General features: G+C 37.6%; 1 protein-coding gene across 13 annotated transcripts in view; it reads left to right on the forward strand.

The window, feature by feature from the left end:
* Window positions 1-20,903, forward strand: part of auts2 (AUTS2, activator of transcription and developmental regulator) — a 346,673-nt gene that overhangs the window by 39,541 nt on the left and 286,229 nt on the right. For all 13 annotated transcript variants that reach the window (XM_023342134.1, XM_023342133.1, XM_023342141.1 and 10 more), the window contains exon 3: window positions 20,223-20,435. In XM_023342134.1, coding sequence (XP_023197902.1) covers window positions 20,223-20,435 — 213 coding nt within the window. The remainder of the gene's footprint in view (window positions 1-20,222; window positions 20,436-20,903) is intronic.

Here is a 20,903-nt window from a genome sequence, read left to right on the forward strand (position 1 = left end):
GGATGTGGTGGCCTATTCAGCACCCACAAGCATCTATTGTGTATAAAACATAAAAATCAATCTCAAATACGACCGCAGTACCAGATGATGATGGAAATGTTTATTTAATTTGCTCTTAAAGCTGAGAGTTGTTACAATAGTTTGAGATCGTCACCAGCTGAAACAGAGAAATCCAACTTATTTGCTAAAATAAAGTCAAAAAAATTATTTTTATCTACTGGTGATCATATAAGGTTTTTTTAACCAATTATATGGACTATTATTGAGTATCTCTTGTGGGAACAGCATAAAGGAGCCATCTCTTCTTCTTTGTCCCTAACTCCACTCCTCACTCCAAGTCCCATTTGTCAGATTTCTGGATCCGTTCCCAGGCTGCCATATTTCATCTGTGCAGGATACGGTATGTGTTGCCGTGCAAATGATTAATAATTCTTTTTCGCATTTTGTCACATTATATTCACGTGTCTTCTTTTTTTTTATTATTGGGAATTTATGTGACAGACGAACACGTAATCTAATAATTGTAGAAGTTGAAGGCAAGCAATCGATGGCTTATGAGATTTGTTTCACAAATAACTGAGTTCCTTTAACACAAGGATGTGCTTTATTCTGCAGCTGAATTTGCTAGATTAGAATATGCATCCTGTTAAGTCTTGATTGGCAGGTTTACATAACCTTTAAGCAGGTATTAAACAGAGTTTATATATACAGTATATACAGTATATATATATGTATGTATGTATTTATGTTGGTGTGCTTTAACATTCTACTTTTAAATGTCATATTTTCATTAACCAAAGGAGAAAACCATCATAAAAATAGTTTTTCAAACATCCACCTTTGTGTCTGTAGGCCATTTCGTTCTACTGGAAGGTGAATCTCTGCCCTGATCTCCAGTATTTGTAACCTCTAACAGGTTTACTCTCTTCCTATATTTAGCTACATCTAGCTTCCTATCAACTCTGACCAGTATCCATAACAGGTAACTCTTATTACCACCAGGTTTCATGCATCTTCAGGGTATTTTTCTCCACGTAAGATTTTGTATTGAGGCCAAGGGGTTTAATTTTGGTCTCTTTTGACCAAAGCACCTTACTGTACATCTGTTTACTCTACATCTCAGGATGTAGAGCAAATTAGAACCAGAAGACCTGAGTGCTCTGGAAGGTTGATGCAATAACAACAAGTCTTTAATGTATGCGGGTGCTAAGCATTCAGTGATATATAAAGTGACAAAAGTATTTTAAAGTCTATTCTCTGAACTACGGGGAGCCAATGTAGAGACTTTAGAAGTTATTCTAAAGTTCTATCTCTGATCTTAGTGAGGATGCAAGCAGCAGTGTTCTGGATCAGCTGCAGCCGTCTGATTGACTTTTTTGGCAGACCTGTGAAGACACTGTTGCAGTTAGCAGTTTGAGTAAAGCGAAACATATGTACGAGTGTTTATCTCGTACAATAGTCCTATAATCACGGCAATGGTCTTCAAGCGATAGAAGGCCGACTTTGTTACTGTCTTTATTTGACTCTGAAGGTTCATGGAAGCGTCCATTACTACACCCTGATTTCGGGCCGGGTTACTAGTTTCTACCTGTAACTGAAGCCAAATTTCTATTCTAAATCGTTCCTCTCTCGGTTCAAGGATGATAACTTCAGATTTCTTTCTGAAGAAAGTTATGGCATAGCAATGCAATTTTTTGTTCCATGCAGTGACTCACCATTTAATGTGTTCATAGCCAGCTGTGACATTGAGCTATGCATCGTCTTTATGGTAGTTAAATCGTAATGTGTTATAATCTGAGCTAGCAGGTCACTATAGATATTATACCGAGAAAAATGCAACTTAAGATAAACGTATGAACGTGTTTCTCAAGATCTTGCTGGGATATTAGTACTTTAATCCTAGAAACATTAAGCAGGTGATAGAAGGACGACTTTGTAACTGTCTTTATATGTCTCTGAAGGTTCCGAGAAATATGAACCTCGGAAAATTGAATAAAAGGAACATATGTTTCAAAACCATTACCTATTTTCCTAAACATGAACTACATTTTTTTTTCTGTTTGTGTTATTTTCATTGTACTAATACATCGGAATCGGTAACGATCTGAATCGGCTGGTGAGACGTTCAAGAAAACTGGAAATCACTGGTCAGGAAACTCTCTGCCATCTCTTACTTTGCTACAGAAATCCAACTAACTCACAATACAATTCACATTTAGTGCCGTAGGAGGCACAGCAACGGATCAGGTGATCACAGAAGCCGCATGCTTTGCCTTTTCAAATAGCTGTATAGGAGAGCAGCATCCGTCTTTCTCTGTGGTTTATCTACACACTTCCAGAGCATTTGAGCAGCATCCACTCCGTCTGATCATGTCTGTATTTTCAGTTGCTGCCAACCACTGCTGTTTATTTAACAGCAGCGCTGCAGTGTTTGTTGGCTTCAGATCTTTCTTTTTTTTTTTTTTGTGGCTAGAGAATACTGTTGGGAGTTTTTTGAGTTGCTTCTCATCTGACGAACAGCAGTGATCACACAGAGACAGAGACACAGTGTATTTGAGCTGACAGCTAAATTACTTTAGTGCTCTTAAACCCTCACTGACTGTTTGATGAGCTTTGAAAAGAAGCGATGGTGAAGTTTTTATCTTGCTGTCATCTGTCTCTAACCAACTCTGCAAACTTGTTTTCCTATGATTGGCCACTGAAATATTTCTTAATGTCAGAAAAGTGACTCTTTGAGGAGTTAAAAGATCATTCACTTCAAATCCTGGGCAGATGATGCAGGAATACATTTTAACAGCTCGTTTTCATCTGTTGACAGGAGGTGAGGCCTTACGATTAGAAATGCTGTTGTTAATCATGATGCGGTGCTGATGCCCGCCTGAGTCATAGCTGGTGATGAAGTAAAGCTAACAGAAGTTGCTGCTTCGGTTTTAGGGGAATTTGTTCTTTAAAATTAAATTACATAAAAGGCAGAAGACGTGTGGGAATGTGTACGGAGAGAGGATCTAGTGACCAGAACTAGAAGATTTACAGATAATCAGTCGTGACTACCTTGTCAGGAATTCGAAAAAATACATTATTTTTCAGCACAACGTATCTGCTGGTTCAGGTTTTTGTTTTTCTTTCTTTGTTTCTAAAATTTCATATCTTAAGATGAATGGAGGTTAAGTGGAAAAAAGTTTTCTCCCATCCAAAATTAAAAAAAGAAAAAAAATCTGTTGACAGTGACACCATTTCATCTTCTCTCTCATTCTGCCAAAGTGTTTGGATATTAAAAAAATGCTCTATAGTAATTAATGCAGGGCTTTTAATGAAGTCTCTAACTGAAGTAGCAAAGAAAAAGTGAAAAAATAACCTTCATTATTTTGTTGTTGTGTTTTTTTCTTTTACAATCCCTACAAAGAGAAATTATTTACTAGTTGTTCTTAATTAATTCTTGGCTTCAGTCGCTAAATAAGAACATTCTCATTTCCATTATTTGCTCTTAAATTGTCTTTAAACACTCTTAATGAATCAGCTTTTACTCAAACTGAAGCCGCATTCTGCACTTCAGTTTTATTTCTCCGATGTATTTAAAGCCCAATCAACTGAAATACAGACAAGGTTGGAATTACTTTGACTTTGCAGACAAACCATGGCCTCTGTAATAAGTTCCTCTTTTCTCTCTAGGGGTGATTTAGTTTAAAAATAAAAAAAACAGAATGTGTCTTAGCTTTCCTGCACTCTCATTTGAACTGTAATTAAGCCAGCGATGAGTCAGAAAGAGTTCACCTTTAAAAAACGACCTAAAAACAGAAAAGTGGGAGAGATATTTTTAGGTAGTTGTTGGGAATTTCAAACCAGATCTTGTGGACAGAGGGGAAGGCTGCTGGTTGGAAATCGTCTTGTTAGTCTGCAGGAGCGCCTCGCTCTGTTTTCCTTCCTCTGCTGCGAACTAATTAGTTCTCAGTGGCCTGAAATGATTGCTGTGTCATTCAACTTGACTGGCACACAGAACTGTTTATTTATCCCTTTGTTTCCCCTGCTGGTGCCTGTAGACACCACCGTGAACGTCACTGCTAATGGTTATTATCACGTCGTGTGTAGACTCTTTGTTCTTTGTCACTGCAATGACGATGTGTGTGTAATTTTTATTCTCATAATTAGTGCAAAACAAATGAGAAGTAGGCAATTCGGCAACCATATAGTTTAAAATATCTTCAAATTTTTTTGTTTTCCTCTAAGTAAAACAGTAGATTCCACTTTTTTTTTTTTTCATTTGGTGCAACTTATAACAGCTGCAGGTTCTGACTAGTTTTGGGTCAAATTTTTTTAGCTTTTGTCTGGATCTAGAAAAAAAGAAAAATAAAGCAAGTCGATACTGTTTGAAGACGACATTCTTGAAGATCTTTAAAAGATCTGGCAAGTAAATATTTGAAAATGAACTTAGTGCATAACTCAGCTGTTGTTGACTGATTGATTTTGACGTTACAGAGATGAGAGGGATGCGGCGTTTTTGTTTAATGCAACAAAACTCTGATGCTGAGATTGGTGTTCAGTCACTGCTGAGTGAGTGTTTGCCCGTTTTTATAGCAACTATAAAATAAACCGAAAGGTGAACGTTTTCTGTTGAAATCCCTTAGAAATAAACACTGGATAATGTTGTACTTCTAAAAAATAAAAAAAAATGTAAAAAACTGCTCCATGGGTTCTGACACTCCGCACATCTCAGCTCACTGAGGGAGCCACTAACTAAAGCTTTTATTGTATCTGCAGCTTTCATTTTCTTCTCAAGGGACAATGAAAGTCATTTTTCTACTCCTGCTTTGCCCAAAGTCGGCCTGCCTGCACAGTCCAGCGTTCTCTGTCTGAAAAAGCAAAGGTTTCCTCGTTACAAAACACACCGTCTCGCAGAAACTAGGGGCCATAAAGGAGCAGGCTGCTTAAACAGGTGTGAAATATATAAGAATATTCTCCACACAACAGTCTGTTCCTACTGTGCTTATTAATGCATATTAAGGTATATTTGGTATTACTGAAGCAGGAGGTTGTAGCATTTTTAAAGATGGTGTCAAGTATTCAAGAGTTTAGCAATTTGGAGTTCCTAAAAAAACACACAAAAACCCCCTGAAATTAATGTGATGACATTTAAGGTAGGTCTCAGGCGGAACAAGTAAAGGGAGAAGAGAACAGAACCATCTGTGGGGAACTCCACATGAGCAGCAAGAGAATGATGAGATGGCTATACATTTATCTCCATATACAGTATAGACCAAAAGTTTGGACACACCTGTGTGTCCAAACCTTTGGTCTGTAGTCAATACAGACCAAAAGTTTGGACACACTTTCTCATTGAATTCAATGAGAAAGTGTGTCCAAACTTTTGGTCTGTACTGTAGCTGTAGTATGATCTATACTACTTTAACCCTTTATGACCTAAGTTTCAAGTGTCCCCTGGATATTTTTGCTTATTTTAGTTGTACGCAGTTCTTTAAATGTCCTGCGAGTAAATATATATTTCCCCATCTATCCATAACAACTGGAACTTTCAATATCTAGCGAGTCATTTTTGCAATTTACCGTCTATTAAAAGAGCGCCCCTCAGATTAATTTCACTCTTTGCTATGGTGGGGAGTGAAATTACCGTAATAACTCGATATTGGCTGGCAAGCGCAACGCCTCCACTTTCGAAATAGGGGAATTTTTCAGATAGCGCAATGTGCGACAGATTTACTGTACTGCAAATTTGGCTTTATCGTCAGCGCTCCTTTTTGTCTGGAAGGATTAAAGATCAGCGATCGGCCAGAAAACTGCAATCGGTGTGCTCTTACTAAAAATGCAGCTTGCAGGATGAAACGTGTATGTTTCATCCTATATATCGGCTCTAGTTGGTCATGGGATTGTAAGGGATAGACTAGAGTTGGGGTGCTTTCTCTAATTGAGGGAATCTCATTAAAAAAACTGAGAAATATGATTTCTTACAGCTTCATGATGGTCTGCCTGAGAACACAGTTTGCTGTGTTTTTAAAAAAAAAAACACATGCATTTTTTTCTTTACAAAACCAAAAAGATTCTTAGTTTTTTTTTTTTCACTGAACAACTCTCTTAGTTGTGCAGTCTGTCCTCAAGGATTTCCTAAGAGACACGGAGATGAATATGTTGCATTCAAGTGCCATTTTAGAGTAAAAAAAATAATAAAGCATCAGCCATTGAACTATAAGACAAACACTTCGACACTCTCATAATTCAAGGAGCTTCAAGAAGAACGTGGAAATGAGGCCACTTATTTGTGCTACGAACTGACTCAGGCTCTTAGGAGTTTACAGTTTATTGTCAGCCTCTTACCTTCAATAATCCATGTGGTTATGTGCTGAGCTGAAAGTAATTGGCTGAGTTCTTTGATTTTTATTTGTACAAAATACCTTAATTTAACTAAAGTTCTTAATTAATCACTCTCTTGATGTCATTTTGAATTGTGAACTGTTGAATTTGTGCGTCCCGCGCATAGCTTAAATCCAATAATTTGTATTTCTTTTTAATAAAAAAAGGGAATTGTGAGGGAAACGTCGCTGAATTCTTCCTGCAGTCTCATTGTGAATCATCCTGCATTTCCTCATCTGATCACCGTGTCAGCCGAGCGTCAGCAGCTACAGTGCAGCCTCTCCTACTGCATATAAAAATGTACCATCAAAAAAAAGTCAGCTATGTTCTTAAAAATGGCTCGCTTTCAGTCATTTGATCTCCGAATGCTTAGGTGCGAGGAAGTCGCGGCAATTACAGCAACTCGCCGGCATAGCAACAGCTCGTTATTCTGAAAACTTCATTATATGAATTGAACTCATGTTTTTATTTTTTCTTTGACACAAACCTCCTCCTCCATTGTGGGAGACGGAGATTTTTTTTCTTTACAGGGATTCTTGTTACCTGTGAAGCGGCATGTCTGCCTCTCATCTTCCACCGTAAGCTTTAACGTCTGTAGGCTATTAATAAGGCAGGAATCTGCAGCCTTGAGTCTTTAGTCTTTATAAAAGCAGGAAACGGAGTTATGCGCGCACAGCCGGTGCTTCCTTCATTGATTTAGCGTAACGGTAACTGAAATGAGGTGATCTGTTAAGCTCTTATGGGAAAACTAAATAGCTTTTTTTTTGCTGAAACAGTAACAGGGAAAAAGATTTATGCTTTGTTTACATTCATATTAATATCCAGTTTCATTTTATGTCTCATGCTTAAGTCCTAATATTTTTAAGAATCTTTTCTGTTTGTTTTATTTTTTTATCAATGTAAATAGAACCAGAAAACTTGCTAAGTAGATAGATTTCCAAGGGTAGTCCAACAACGGCCCACCATGTCCTTTTGTGTTAAAAAATGTTCAAGTTTACAGGAAATATGACTCTGTAATGATGTGTTATTGGAGGACATAATTGACAGTACTTGAAAATCAGCTAAAGAGTATTAAAAAAATAAATACAATTGAAATAAATATATTTCTTATTGTTAGGTAATTAGTGAGTTGAGCGTAGAACAGGCTATGTAATGCTGGTCACATGCATGTAAAGGTAACATAAATTAAAATGGACAATATAGAGAGAGCACATTTTTAGGCTTTATTAAACTTTCTTAAGATGCAATATTCAAGTCTGAGGTTTTCTTGTGTTTTGCTAAATACTTCCATTTTGTTTGGTAATGCTCTGCTGGTTGTGATTGGTTACTTACACAAACGAGTTCAGTATTTGCAAGGAATACTCTGGATGAAAAACACCAGTTTGTGATTGGCTGGTGGTGTGGTTCATTTTTAAATTTTTTTTAAAGGATTGTTTTGGTCTCTATTGGCCTTTATTAGACAGTAAGTCAACAGAAAAATGGGTTTTTTGAGAGAGGGCAACAAAGGTCAACAGGCCCGGACTCAAACCTGTGACGTATTGTAAACACACACACACCCACACACCACAGGTTATTCGTTGTTCATAAAGATATTTGCTCTCATATCAGTCTTGTTGAACGTAAATCTCTTAAAGCGGGACCAAAACTCTGACTTTACAGGTGCGCTTTTAGACGTGAACAAGTGGTGAGGCTTTTATCGTTGACGTTTATGTTGGTGCAGTATCATCCAAAAAGACTAAGAAATTATAAACATTGCGACCTTTTGTCGAAGTCGTCCAACAAGCTCTTGATCTTTCCAATCCGTTACACTCTATTGCAAATGGAGGTTACATTTTTTTCTGTAGTTCAGTCAGCTTTCCTTTTGTTGTCATAAGTTTGTTTTTCCTCTGAAGAGATCTGAACTTTTTTCCCTTAGTTATTATTACTTTAACAGTTGGGGATATCTTCCACTGCTCAGTAAAAATCAATCCAAATATGTCGTGCAAGAACACAGAACCAAAGGCATTTGGATTAGTGGATGAGGAATACGACCCAAAAATGACATCAGCATCAGGTCACTATCATCTTTAATGATGTACGTGGCAAAGTTTACCTAACCAACTTGAAATGATGAGTACAGTTACTTTAAAAGAACATGTCACAAGTTATTATAACTTCATAAATCACTCCCATCATTCAGACGCTCGGCTTCGTCTAACAGCATATTTGCATTCACTGCGCTCGGGGCCAACAGCTGCACAGACGCTAACAAAGAACTCAGTGAGCGTTGGTCCAATTTAATGATCTATCTCTTTTTTTTTGTACCCAGTTGCTTAGCAACATGGATCAGGACGTCTGAAGCCTTGGCGTCCTGACTGAAACTTTGCGTTGTTGATCTGAGGAGTTCTGGAATAAGAAATGGTGCCACACAAAAGACGTGTGGAATCAAACTTCTTCTTCTTTCTCTTGTCGGCTGTCCCAGGATACTGACCCGACCTGATGCGTTTTCAGCACCACCTCTGAACGAATGTAAGCAGAAAGTAAAGAGGAAGTCTGATTAGTTTTGGGCTTGACGGAGACATCAGGTTGATTGAATCCCACCTCCTCCTATTAGCTACCATAGTTAACAGTTTATTAAACTATTTGGTGTGACTTTTTCTTTTCTGTCACTAAATTGCAGCTTCAGTTTCTCACAGCATGTTGGAGGAAAACTCTTAGGACAAGAAGACTAAAGCACTACATGCTATTCTCTCCCTCCCCGAGTCAATTTTCTGCTGTAAATCATAGTGGCAGAGGAGGGACAAAGAGGAATAAGAGGGAATGGGAGCTCTTACTACAAAGACACAGCTTGAATAAAATCAAGTGTTTCTGTTTCACCTGACTCCAAATCTCAGGAGAGAGCAGTTTTGTTTTTTTTTTACTGACAGTGACGGTTTCATTTAAGTCTCTGTGTTTTATAAAGATTTGATTTGTCGATGTTGATTTTATCCGATTTCTCTTTAGGTCATGTAGCACAAGAAGACGCAGGAGCAACATTCAGTCAGTGAGATGCAACGAAGCATAGTTGCATTTACCGATGGTCATAACAGATTTCTACTTAAACATTGATGTTTTAATCAATGATTAAAAGATCAACTTAAAAAAAACACCTTTTTTAAAAATGATTATGTTCAGTTCCTTTTTCTTACATGAAGGCTGCTTCTGTTTATTACCATTAATATTTCTCATCATTCCAATTGTTTGCTGAATTCAGATGATAAAGGCTCTATTGATCCCAAAGAGAAAATAAATGCCGTGGTAACTGGAATTATTCAAGAATAGAAAGTGAGCTGTCATCTCAGGACGGCTGAACAAAGGGACAGAACCTCCTCATTTGTCATCACATCTGTCAGCAATTAGGGGCAATTATCTTGACCATGGAAGACGGCTTCAAAGGAGATTCATTTCCACACGCTAGTTCTTGTTTGTCCTGAGTGGATTAGAAAACCTGGCACCTGAAATATGCATATTTAAGAAACTTTACTTGTGTATCCCGCTGAAATAATAAACGAGAGCAGCGTCACAGGCTGTGTTGGTCTCCGTGTTTACGCAGCCAGTGACAAGCCACTCTGTCTGCTTTACTTACTCAGTGATTACAATGGGAAAAAAAGCCAAAGGATGACAGTCTGCGTCTGCTCCTCATCTTTATTTCATCAGGGTAAATGTTGTGGCTTCTCATTGCCCGTACTGAATACGTTTGTTTTTCATTAAGTCCCGCGCTCGGCAGAAGGAAATGCAGACTCGCCGTTCTGCTGGAAACAGATTTTTTTTTTGTACCCAAACATAACGCTGTGTCATCAACACAAACGTACAGAAGCACATTTCTTCACTTTGCTTTCGCCAACACAGAGTAAATTTAGAAAGCAAAAGCATCATTTTTCAGAAGGATTCACTTTGGCAGGCCTGGTCGTTACTTTGTCACTCCGTGCGCAACCTCGCGTTCGCCGCCCGATTGTTCCGGCGACGTTGTTGCCGTCTTTGATACAGAAAGTGTTTGCCAGTGTCACTTTGCTTTATTTCGACAAGTCAGTTGTGTTTTCCTCGCTTGCTGCCATAACTCCAGTCAGCCTTAATCATGTGTGCACTCAGAAAGCGGAGCGGTGCCAAACACAACAGATGTTTGTAGACAGGATAACCCGTTGTGTTCAAGTGCTGTCAGTACAACAGAAACTACAGCCAAGAAAACAATACAGATTTTTTATATATATATGTATACACCAACAAATGAAAGTCTTCAATTAAACATTTATGAAGCAGAAAGGATGTAATTGCTGTTTGGTTTGGATTTCTTAAACAAATCCCTATGCAAGTGTAAATACTCTGTTGAATGCCGTATTTTCATGTGTGAAGTAGTCCTTAGGGAAACGGCTGTGTTGGTTTATTTAACAAACGTACTGTAAGGTGAAATTTCCTATGGATGAATATCATAGTAACACATAATAAGGAATAGAGTAATGTAGTATGATTTAGTCCTGCAGCAGCAAACAATATGATAAAACACTTTAAAAAGTATTGAACAGATATTACGTTCTTCATGTACAGTAGAAATATTTTCTGTTTGATAAAGATTCTCTGTGTAGGGTGAGATGGTTTAAAGTAGATCTGCCTTCTCCGAGTTCTCCCAGTGCTAACTAGCAACAACCAATCAGAGTAAGGAGGATGGTCTTAGCGCTGTCAATCATGGCCATGTGCGCGCTGCTCACCTTTTTCCTTGCCTCTGCCCCTTGCTCTCTTCTACTATACAGGCAGGGAGCAAGGGGCTCTCTAGAGATCGATCTTTTCACAAATGATCTGTCTCATCACGACAATCCTGAGACTCAGCTCAGTTAGGAGATGCACTATCATGCAGAAATGTGACTTTATTGTCACTAAACCTATTTTGGATTGATTGAATAAATAACATATATATTGAATTATTTTCTAATCTGGTTAGCATAAAACATGATTTTAAATAGAGTTGGAGTTTTCAGTTCCCAGGAGAACTCTTTGAACCAAGTCTGGAAAGCTCATTTAATTAATTAGCTTTTTTTCTTTTCTTTACCTCGTTTAATTCCTGTTTCATCTACAAGTGCAGAGAGAGATACTACTTAGCACCAATGTTTTTTTTTTTGGACAGATATCACTTTGATGTTTAAAATAAGTTAATGAGCTCTCACTCAGGGCTCATAATTATGCATCTATTCCGAAAAAGGCGAGCTTGTGTACGCCGTCAGCCGTTCCTCGGTTACAGGAAACAAGATTGAAGTGTTAAACTAAGATGATATGAACACACTGTGAGTGTAATCCAACAATTAAGCACTTAACCTCAAGTTGCCTACCAATCTGTGTGTGAGTGCATGAATAAATGCTGCTCTAGAATAAAACACTTGTATGGCTGTATATGCTTAAAGGACAATAAATTGATTTTATTCATTTTCCATTGAAACGACCAACCTTTTCTCATCCAGACATGCATGCTTCCAATGTACTTTAATAAAAAGGAAAAACAAAATAAAGCTAGACCTGGACATATAACTGTAGCTGTGCTACCTAATGGAAACACACCCGTTTATATACAAAAAAAGCTTTGGCGCTAGGATGAGGTGATTATTTATTTTGGTCGTGTCGAAATTGGTTTATTTTACAAAACTGCAGTGGAAACACTATTTCGCATCAACCGAGTCACGTGATCAACAACTGGATGTTGCCACTGGCGGAAATCATGAAGAAGACGCCAACAGGAAGTGGTTTGAGGATCATGGTTTTTAACGACTTTTTGCATGAACCAACTTATTCACGCAAATAAATAATTGGGTTTCTTATTTATTGGAAACAGTTGCGAAATTGACAACATACTATGGCAGTAGTAGTATTATCCTTGTAGTAGTAGTAGTATTCTTCAATGTATCAGATTCTGAGAATTTGTGTGTGCAGTAGAGGGGACAATGGACCCATGAAGTCAGTATGAACTCACCAGTCCTGACTCTGGCTGTTACGTTAAATACACAGTCTCTACTCACACAGTCCGCCACTAGTTTTAACATGAAACATCCTTTAACATAATGGGATATTTTAAAAAAGGGAAAAAAAGGTGAAAACATCGACTAACTGAGTCTAATTTGAGTCCAAATTAGAGGCAGGACTACCCATATGGTTGGATGGAGTAGCATGGAGCCACTAATTCTGTTGAGCTTAAAGAATCTTGACGTTTATACTGTTCTAAGCCCTTTTTCCGCCCACTGACTCTTATGTTTTCTAAACCTTTAATCTGTCAACCACACGAAATCGTAAAAATAAAAGATTTTCATCCTCTATATTGGCATCTAAAAGTCAATTCTACACACTTGCAATCAAGACTTGGGCTTAAGGGGCTACAAGAGACGGAGTCGGTGTTTCCTTCTCAGTGAATTGTGAACCCTTACACACACAGATGCAGTAGTTCAACACCCTGAACTGAACTTCTAACTGATTGCATCATGGGAAACAACTCTAGTGAATTTTCTGATAATGTGTTTGACTCACCACTTAGAGTGGGCTTAATGCTCTTAACCACGGGCTGGAAATGTGATAATCAGGCAGGGACTCTGAGGCATTAGAGACAATTCACTGCTCAACAAGATGGTCGAAGTTAACATACTCCGCTCTCCACTAGGGTCTGACACATTTATCCACCTTTATCAGTGTATTTATCTTTGATTAGACAAGCGCATGTGCTTTTTTTGTTTTAGTTCAACCACAATAAGATTACCTCATGATGGTTAGCTTTGTATCTCCTTCTGTAGCTTCATCAGGCAATGTCGTTGGACCAATAATATATTGCTTTGGTGTTAAAACTTAGATTCACAAGCTAGCATACATTACAGAAGCGCTATTACGTGTCGTTTTAAATCTTAGGATTGCAATACCAAGCACAAGCGTTTCTGACCATCTCTATAAAATGTTGAATGTTAATGACAGTTCCTTCCAGATGTCAATTTAAAATAAATTTTTATATCCTATCAGTTTACATCACACGTCTTATTTGCTTTGCTCCCAACCAACTTTACATCGTCTGATTCTCTAAACACGCGAAGTGGAAAAGCCAGAAGCTAGACATGCTACGCTTACAACTATAGTGGATTATGAAAAAAATTAACAAAAAAGAGTGACTCAATTTAAAAACAGTTAATCGCGGTGGCATTGATTGTATTCAAAGTGCGCAGCGAGATCTGACCTGGGGAATTTTGAGCCTCCCAAACAAAACTGCATTGAAGCCTTTTGATTGATGACAGAATAATACCAATACATGATGAAGATATAATAATAAAAATCCGGTAACCAATCACCTATTTGTGTGTTTGAGTTTTATGTCTTAAACAGGTTTCCTGTTGTATCAGAATCTAACGTAGAACACAGACTCAACACAGAGTGCTTTAATTAATTTCTTATTTTTCTTTTCATTTGTATTTTCAACATTTTCAATTACAGACATTCTGGGTGTTTTTTTGGGGGGGGGTTCCTGAGAGGCAATAATTCACTCGACACCTGGACACACAGACGCCGTGGGCATGTCTGCTGACCTTAAATGTAATTACATTTATTTTAATTTAGCTTCATAGAAAAGATAATTAAAAATCTGTCTGTTCTGGCTTTGTAAATTGTTGAGGTTACCTGTAGGTAAACATTCAGACTATATGCCACCAAATATAGTCTTTGTGCATGGCTACTGCTGTCAGTGTTGGTACCGAGTCATTCTTTCTTAGTCCCATCATAAGTTTTCTCTTATTTTCTGTTCCGACAATGCATGTCATGTTGCATTATTTGCCTTGGAGGAGAGTGGGTGGAAAGGCAAACGAGATTAGTTGATGCATGCACTTGTTTTTCTATGAGTGAATCAAGGCTTTCAGAAATGATTTCATGAGTCAGTGTTTGTAGCACGCCTTTCAAACTCGCTTCTGTTCCATGTTTTCTTTTTTTCTTTCTTGACAACAGTAATGCTGGTGAAATAATGCTCTGCAGAGACACAAAGCATACTTCAGGGTGGTCTGTCAGTGAGCAACTGCTTGTTTTAGAGTAGTGGAGGATTTATTCTTAGCTGTGTATAATGGAAAATTGGCTGTGATTTCATTCCTTATATGTACCGTCTGCCAACTCTGAAGTTCACTTTGGGCTATGTGGTATAATTGCTGGCTAAAGGTAGGATTTAATGGGAGTCTGGCTCATCTTTCTTTTTTCCTTTTTCTTTTTCTTTTTTTGCTTGTCCAGTAAATACAAAGAGAATCTGTGTAAGGAATGGTATTCGGGTGTAAAACTGAAGCAAAACTCCCTTGCAAAAAGTCAAATTTTAGAAATCTTTTAAGAAATAACTGAATATTTAAATCAAAACATAAAAACCAATAGTAGTAGTATTGCAATGCAATAATTATCATGTTAAATCTTTCCATATGATGTTTAAAAGAGGTAGTCAAAGTCAATTGTCATTGCACTTGCTATGGAATCATTGTTAATCCAAGATAGAAATATAGAGATTTAAGAAGATTGCATCTAAAAATATGTTAAAAGTTGATTAAAACATGAAGAAATCTGTTTTTAAAAATATTAGCTCTATAGAGTATTTGCTTCACTGTTACTATGATGGTGTATCATATTTAAAAAATTTTTTCCAAACATCATGAATGGAGATGAAAGTTCAAAGCTAAATGTTTATTTAACCACTTCACACTAAATGCATGAAGTGGTTAAATAGATATGAACAGAATTATGTGGTTCTCAGTTGGAGCCACTCCAAACATTTGACATGCTGAGGTGAGTGACTCTTTGTCGGCGCAGACAGAGCACCTGCATAGTGTAGAATAAGATGAATTAATTTTTGGGAGTAAATTGAAATAAATTGCATTTGTTACGGGATCATAGATTTAGGAAGGTGTAGCGTTATTTACATAAAACTGCATTAGGTATAGTGTAATGCCATAAGGGTTTTAATGTCCACATATTCAGCCAGACTGGACTATTGTGTTGTTGACACATTAAACAAATTGCATATCAGACAAAGAATATAGATTATAATCTTCCAACTGGAAGATCTTCCAGTTGGAAAATGCCCAGCCAGGAAACACCTGGGTGTTTACTGACACACTCAGGTGTGTTAGGAAACTGACACACTCAGGTGTGTCAGTTCTGTTGTTTGATGAGTCAAACAACAGAACAAAATTGGGGCTGTAGGTGGTGGAAATGCACAGATCAGATATTATCAATATTGGTCCTAATATTGGAAAATGTTCTAGATTGGGTATTGGTGGAAGTTTGCTGCGGTTTATTTTTACATGTTTGACTAAGATAGTGAAACCTATTGTTTTCAGTTTTAGCTTCTTTATTATTTAATTCACATTGGTTGTCGTACTCCTTCTCGCACTGCCTGAACAAATTAAAGTTGTCGTTTTTACATGTTTGACCAAGCTTGTGAAGCTTTTGGTGTATTTAAATGTGCTGTAATGGTTCAGAGTTATCAAATAAATTGTAATTCTGTACCTTCGTGTCTGTATTTTTTTTTATTTTTTTTTTAAAAGCAACATTTTGAGTAAATCCAGCCTCTTTTTTTTCCTGTAACGGCTGATATTAAACCTCAGATATCTGTATCAGGTTAGGAAGTCGTCCTGGGAGGCGACCCACACTGCCAGTTGGGTCACAGTCATGTACATTTCCTCAACTTACTTGCAGTAAGTTACTACTATCATATCTCTCAGCATGTATAGTGCTACTGGTCCAAAAATGATAACGTTCTGTCTCGTGTTTGATCAGGTTATTGATATTTTCTTGCCGCCACCGGCTCCCTGAATCAGATTCAAGTCATGCTGTGACTGAGGTCTGTATGCAGCCATCTAAATTAAGTCGGATTGCTTTGTGCTTCTTCTCTAGCACAGCGCTCCACTCAGTAACATTGCTGCTTCCACAAGTCGGTTCCTGGTCTTCTGACAGTCCATCAAACCTGCACTGTACAAATGTGTTTATCAAAACCGTTTCATCTGCTGCCGGATAAAAGGGGCTTTGAGTGACAGAATTTAAACGTGGCAGTTTCTACATTCACATGCGTTCTGTGATTCAGATCCATTTGTCTTTGATTTCTGATGAGACAAAGGAAGGTGGCACTAAAATGTAGCATTTATTTCCCACATCTTAAGTTTAGTTCATTAGTTTAAAAAAATAGAACAACAATTAAACAAAATTGTCAGACCACAACTATTCATGAAAATTATTGTGCCAAAACACAGGGGGACAAAATCCTTAGTTTGCAACTACTCCCCTGTTTTCTAAAATAGAAAAGTAGTTGCTCTGTTTGCTCTTTTGTTCAGGTGCCTTTGAGTTCATCTGCGGTAGTTTTTGCATAAAGGTGTCTAATTTACAAGCTATGCCAGCTAAGGTCTGGGTGCTGTCACTAGGCTCAACAGTTGTGTCGTTTTATTTATATTTCAAAAAGGTTGACATTTTTAAAATCTGTTTAGGTGAAATCTACGCTATTTAGAGAATACACACAAAAGATTGTGTTTTCACTAATGCTAGTAGCTGCAGTAATTGCTAATGTCAGTTGCCACAGATGGGTTAAAATATGAACTCTGTCAATCTTTAAAGCTAACGCTAACATATCATCACAACTCTACTGCATGGTGACTTCTTTATAATAGAGTGGCATGATGTCACCTCTGCTTCTAATATAGATAATGACTTCTCACGGAGGGAGGGTCTGGAATGCATTCAATGCTGTTATTGTACCTCCTTATCATTCTCAGTTCTGATTGGTCCATCTCTCCTCCTCTCTTACTGATTTTAAGAATATTTTTCCACAGATATTATTTTTACCGCAGTTGTACTTTCATACCCTTTAAATGAATTTCAGCTCAAAGCTAACTTATCACTGACTCCCGTGTCGGTGGCTGTAGTAAAACAGCTAGTCCTTTACTCTTGTAGTCAGTGTTAATAGCCTGTTCATACAAGTTTTACACCTTAAATAACTTCAGCTCCTACAGATCACTGATTTTTATGCATTTACTAGCAGCTCAAATGCAATAAAGCTGTATTTCTTATAGTGCTGACTGGCCATCTGTGCTAATTAAAAATGGTGTGGAAGTGGGTAAGTGCGCCTGCTGTCAGGGCTTGATGTTGGCTCACCATTGTGATGCCTGTCAGCCATCGACTTAAGATGTTGGCATCATCTGCTGGTTTAGACCACCGACTACTATTCTACATGTTACTCAAGTGAAGAAAACTTGACGAGTACTCCTAATGAACTACTTTGATAGCAAAATCTGATGGCCGTTGTGAAATTAACAAAACAAAAGCTTATTTTGTGATTCCTTTTTGTTACTCTGGTAAGTCTGACAAAAATTAACCAGATTTCACTCCAGAAAGGGAATTTCAACCCTACAAAACGAATACCCAGATCATTTGATGTAATAAAAAATCTCCCAGCAGGGATTATCATCCGCGCTCCTTTCAGTATAGTTTGTGCAACAAAATGTGATTTATAAAACTAAACATGTACAATTTATGGCTGATTTTTCTTTAATTATTGGTGTTATTTTTTTCTTCTACATTTTCTGCCATGAGTGCTCATAAATTATTTTTTAGAGATAAAGTCACAGTGAATGTTGGAAAGCATTCACAGTAAAACAGAATTATAGTGATATATTAAAACAAAATTACTACAGTGCACACTTTAAATTGTATTTAGCATCTTTTTTTGAGAATTAGAATAATGAGGGTGATCTGTTCCTTAGATGTGGCTGAAAATGTGCAAAGGTTTCACATGTAAAGGCAATCAGAAAGGCTAAGTTCTCTGATTTATTCTGCCTCTGCACAGAATGACTTTTAAGGTACAAAAAAACCCTTTTCTTTAAGGTTTTGTGTCATTTGGCTGAAAACTGTGTGCTTTATATCTGTTCATTTTTCTCATTTTCAATAAATAAAAGACATTGATCCATGTATTCCATATACTATGCATTATATGTGTCTTTTTCTCATGTAGGTCAAGTAGACTTTGTGATTGTAAACAAGCCTTGTTTAGTAGGAACAATGGCAAAAATGGTTCTTTAGATTCTAAAGGTTGCTGAGCTCTGCCCTGGAGTATGCTGACCTTTACCTCAACTCAGAGGTTTCCACAAAGCTGCATGCATTTCAATTTCAGCACGTTCCATGACAGAGGTCAAACATTCAAAAGAATAAATTAGAACATCTTTTCATTAATGCATCCAGCCTTCGCTACAGTTGGCTATAAAGTCAGAAATACAACTTCCTTTTAACTCTCCTGCAGTTTTTAAGAGACGCTGGAGGGTTAAAAGTCATTTAGATCATGCAAGTTTTTTTACTTTGTGTTTTCTGGCGGGGCCGCACTGACCCTTCATGCGCTTGTTTTGCGCATGTGTTTTGGGAACTGACGGTCTGACGGGACAACTTTCGGATGTTTAATATTGCAAACTTAGTCTTTTGTTTTGTTTTTACAACACAGTGGTTCTCAATTATTTTCTGTAATGCTCCCTTAGAGAACATACATTTTGAATATCATTGAGAAGCTGATAATATTTAATTATATATCTGTACAAACCTGTGTATACATTTCTGGCACAAGCATTCTGCATACAAAACAGAGCAATAACTTAAAAATGAAGGTACTGGCCCTCATTTAATTGTTTTAAAGTCTTAAAACCATTCTGAAATTCAACTCATTATTTTGATTTATAACATTTAATCAAGACTGCTCAGTCTGTGTGATTCTCAAAGGAGAAAAAGCACAAATGATTCACTGGAATATGCATTTTGCAATTAAACAGTAATATTTAAAACTTTTCTTGACTATAAACATTGCTTGCCATCTTTATTCACTTATTCCTCTTCAAAAAGGTAAATAATTGCTTAACAATTTTGTGTAAAATATGCAACAATATTACTTATCTTTAGCTTATCAGACTAGACAAAAAGGGAATAACATTTTACATTCACAGTGAACCCTCAGTCACCTCCGCCGTTTTTCATTTCACAGATTTCTTCATCTCTCCTCCTCCATCAGCTCTGAGCACCGGTGTGCCTGGCATCATAGGTTACTTCTTCTACTGGGCTAATTACTGTTGATTAGTGTGAGCACTGCTGCCACCTAGTGACCTGAGGCCTGTTTAAAGTTCAACCACTAAAAATGACTACTACAAATACAGAAAAAATAAATTAATTATCCTGTCTCATTCCACTGACTCCTAAGCTGAACTATTTGAGATGTACTGAGTCAGCATGACATGGTATATAGGTTTAAGGCATTCATCATTTTGGATTTCTGAGCGCCAGTCGAGTTGAAACCTGGTCAGTTCTGGTCAGCATCCACTGTCTGTTTTGTCTGCATGGACAGTTGTGGACAGGAAGTGATTTCCACTGCAGCTAAACAAGCTCAGGATTCCCTTGTGTATCTTTAGAATCAGGTTTCATGCTCAGTCACTCTGATTTAAATGCAGCCGGAGTCTCTTTTTTCCTCTCTTTCTTTGTACAACCAATGGGGGGGAAAAAATGAGGGAAAATTGATGAAGGATGTTTTTGTTGCTCCCGTTCTCTGCAGGAGAATGTCCTCCACTCTGGATCTAAATCCTTTCTGCACCATAAATATATTTTAGAACAAATTTTATGATGCTCATTGGAGACATTGGGTTTATGTCAAAATGGATTTTTATGAGTTTTCCTCTGTCTGCCAACAGGTTTCTCTGACATAGAAAAGTGAATCACCAATGACTGCAGAGTCTTTTAAGGCCACCATTATGACTTATTCATGCTGTCATACGCATTGCTTTTGTGGAGAATCAAATGTCCTTTTTTTTCTTTTTAACTTAGCTCCCTGCTCTTGTTTTTCTTTATAGAAGAACATGACATTGGCGCCCCAGGAGAGCAGAAACAGTCAAGCCGGCCCCCTACAGAAGAAGAAACCTCCCAAACTGCCCAACGGCTTAAGCCTGGAGTCATGCAGGAACAACCACCGCCAGCACCAGTCGTCAGACCAGGAGAACAATCCCCGCCTGGCACACACACAGGGGAAGAGGAAGAGGAAACGCCTGAAGAAGAAGCGCACGACGGTGAGCTAAGTGCATTGATGTGTAAACATATTTCCATGTGAATTATAGTGTAGAAATGAGAGCCGTCAATTACTTTTATGGGTAGCTATAAATAAGAGGACGACTCACCTTGTCAGGTAATGTGTAAAGTCAGATTAGCGGTTGAGTTTCAGAAGAACTTTCCACAAGTTGGCTCATTTTCTGGCAGAACTTTCTTTTCGGCATCATCTGTTCCACAACTACAAGTTTAAGGTGTATTTTTCACGTCACTTTATTTGACTTGGTGTTTCCTAAGAAATAATGAGCAGTTTTGGCTTATAATTAGAGCTGTTAGCATTCAAACATGTTGGCAGTGAATGTGGTTACTCATGCGGTAAGGTATGTAATTAATCTGAACATTATAAAGCCTTAATGTTACATAATGCTGATTAATTGAACTGCCTAATTTGACCTAGAAGCAGCACGTTATGGACTCGACACACAGGGAGC

The sequence above is a fragment of the Xiphophorus maculatus genome, chromosome 11 (genome assembly GCF_002775205.1).
Source record: "Xiphophorus maculatus strain JP 163 A chromosome 11, X_maculatus-5.0-male, whole genome shotgun sequence".
Lineage (NCBI taxonomy): Eukaryota > Metazoa > Chordata > Actinopteri > Cyprinodontiformes > Poeciliidae > Xiphophorus > Xiphophorus maculatus.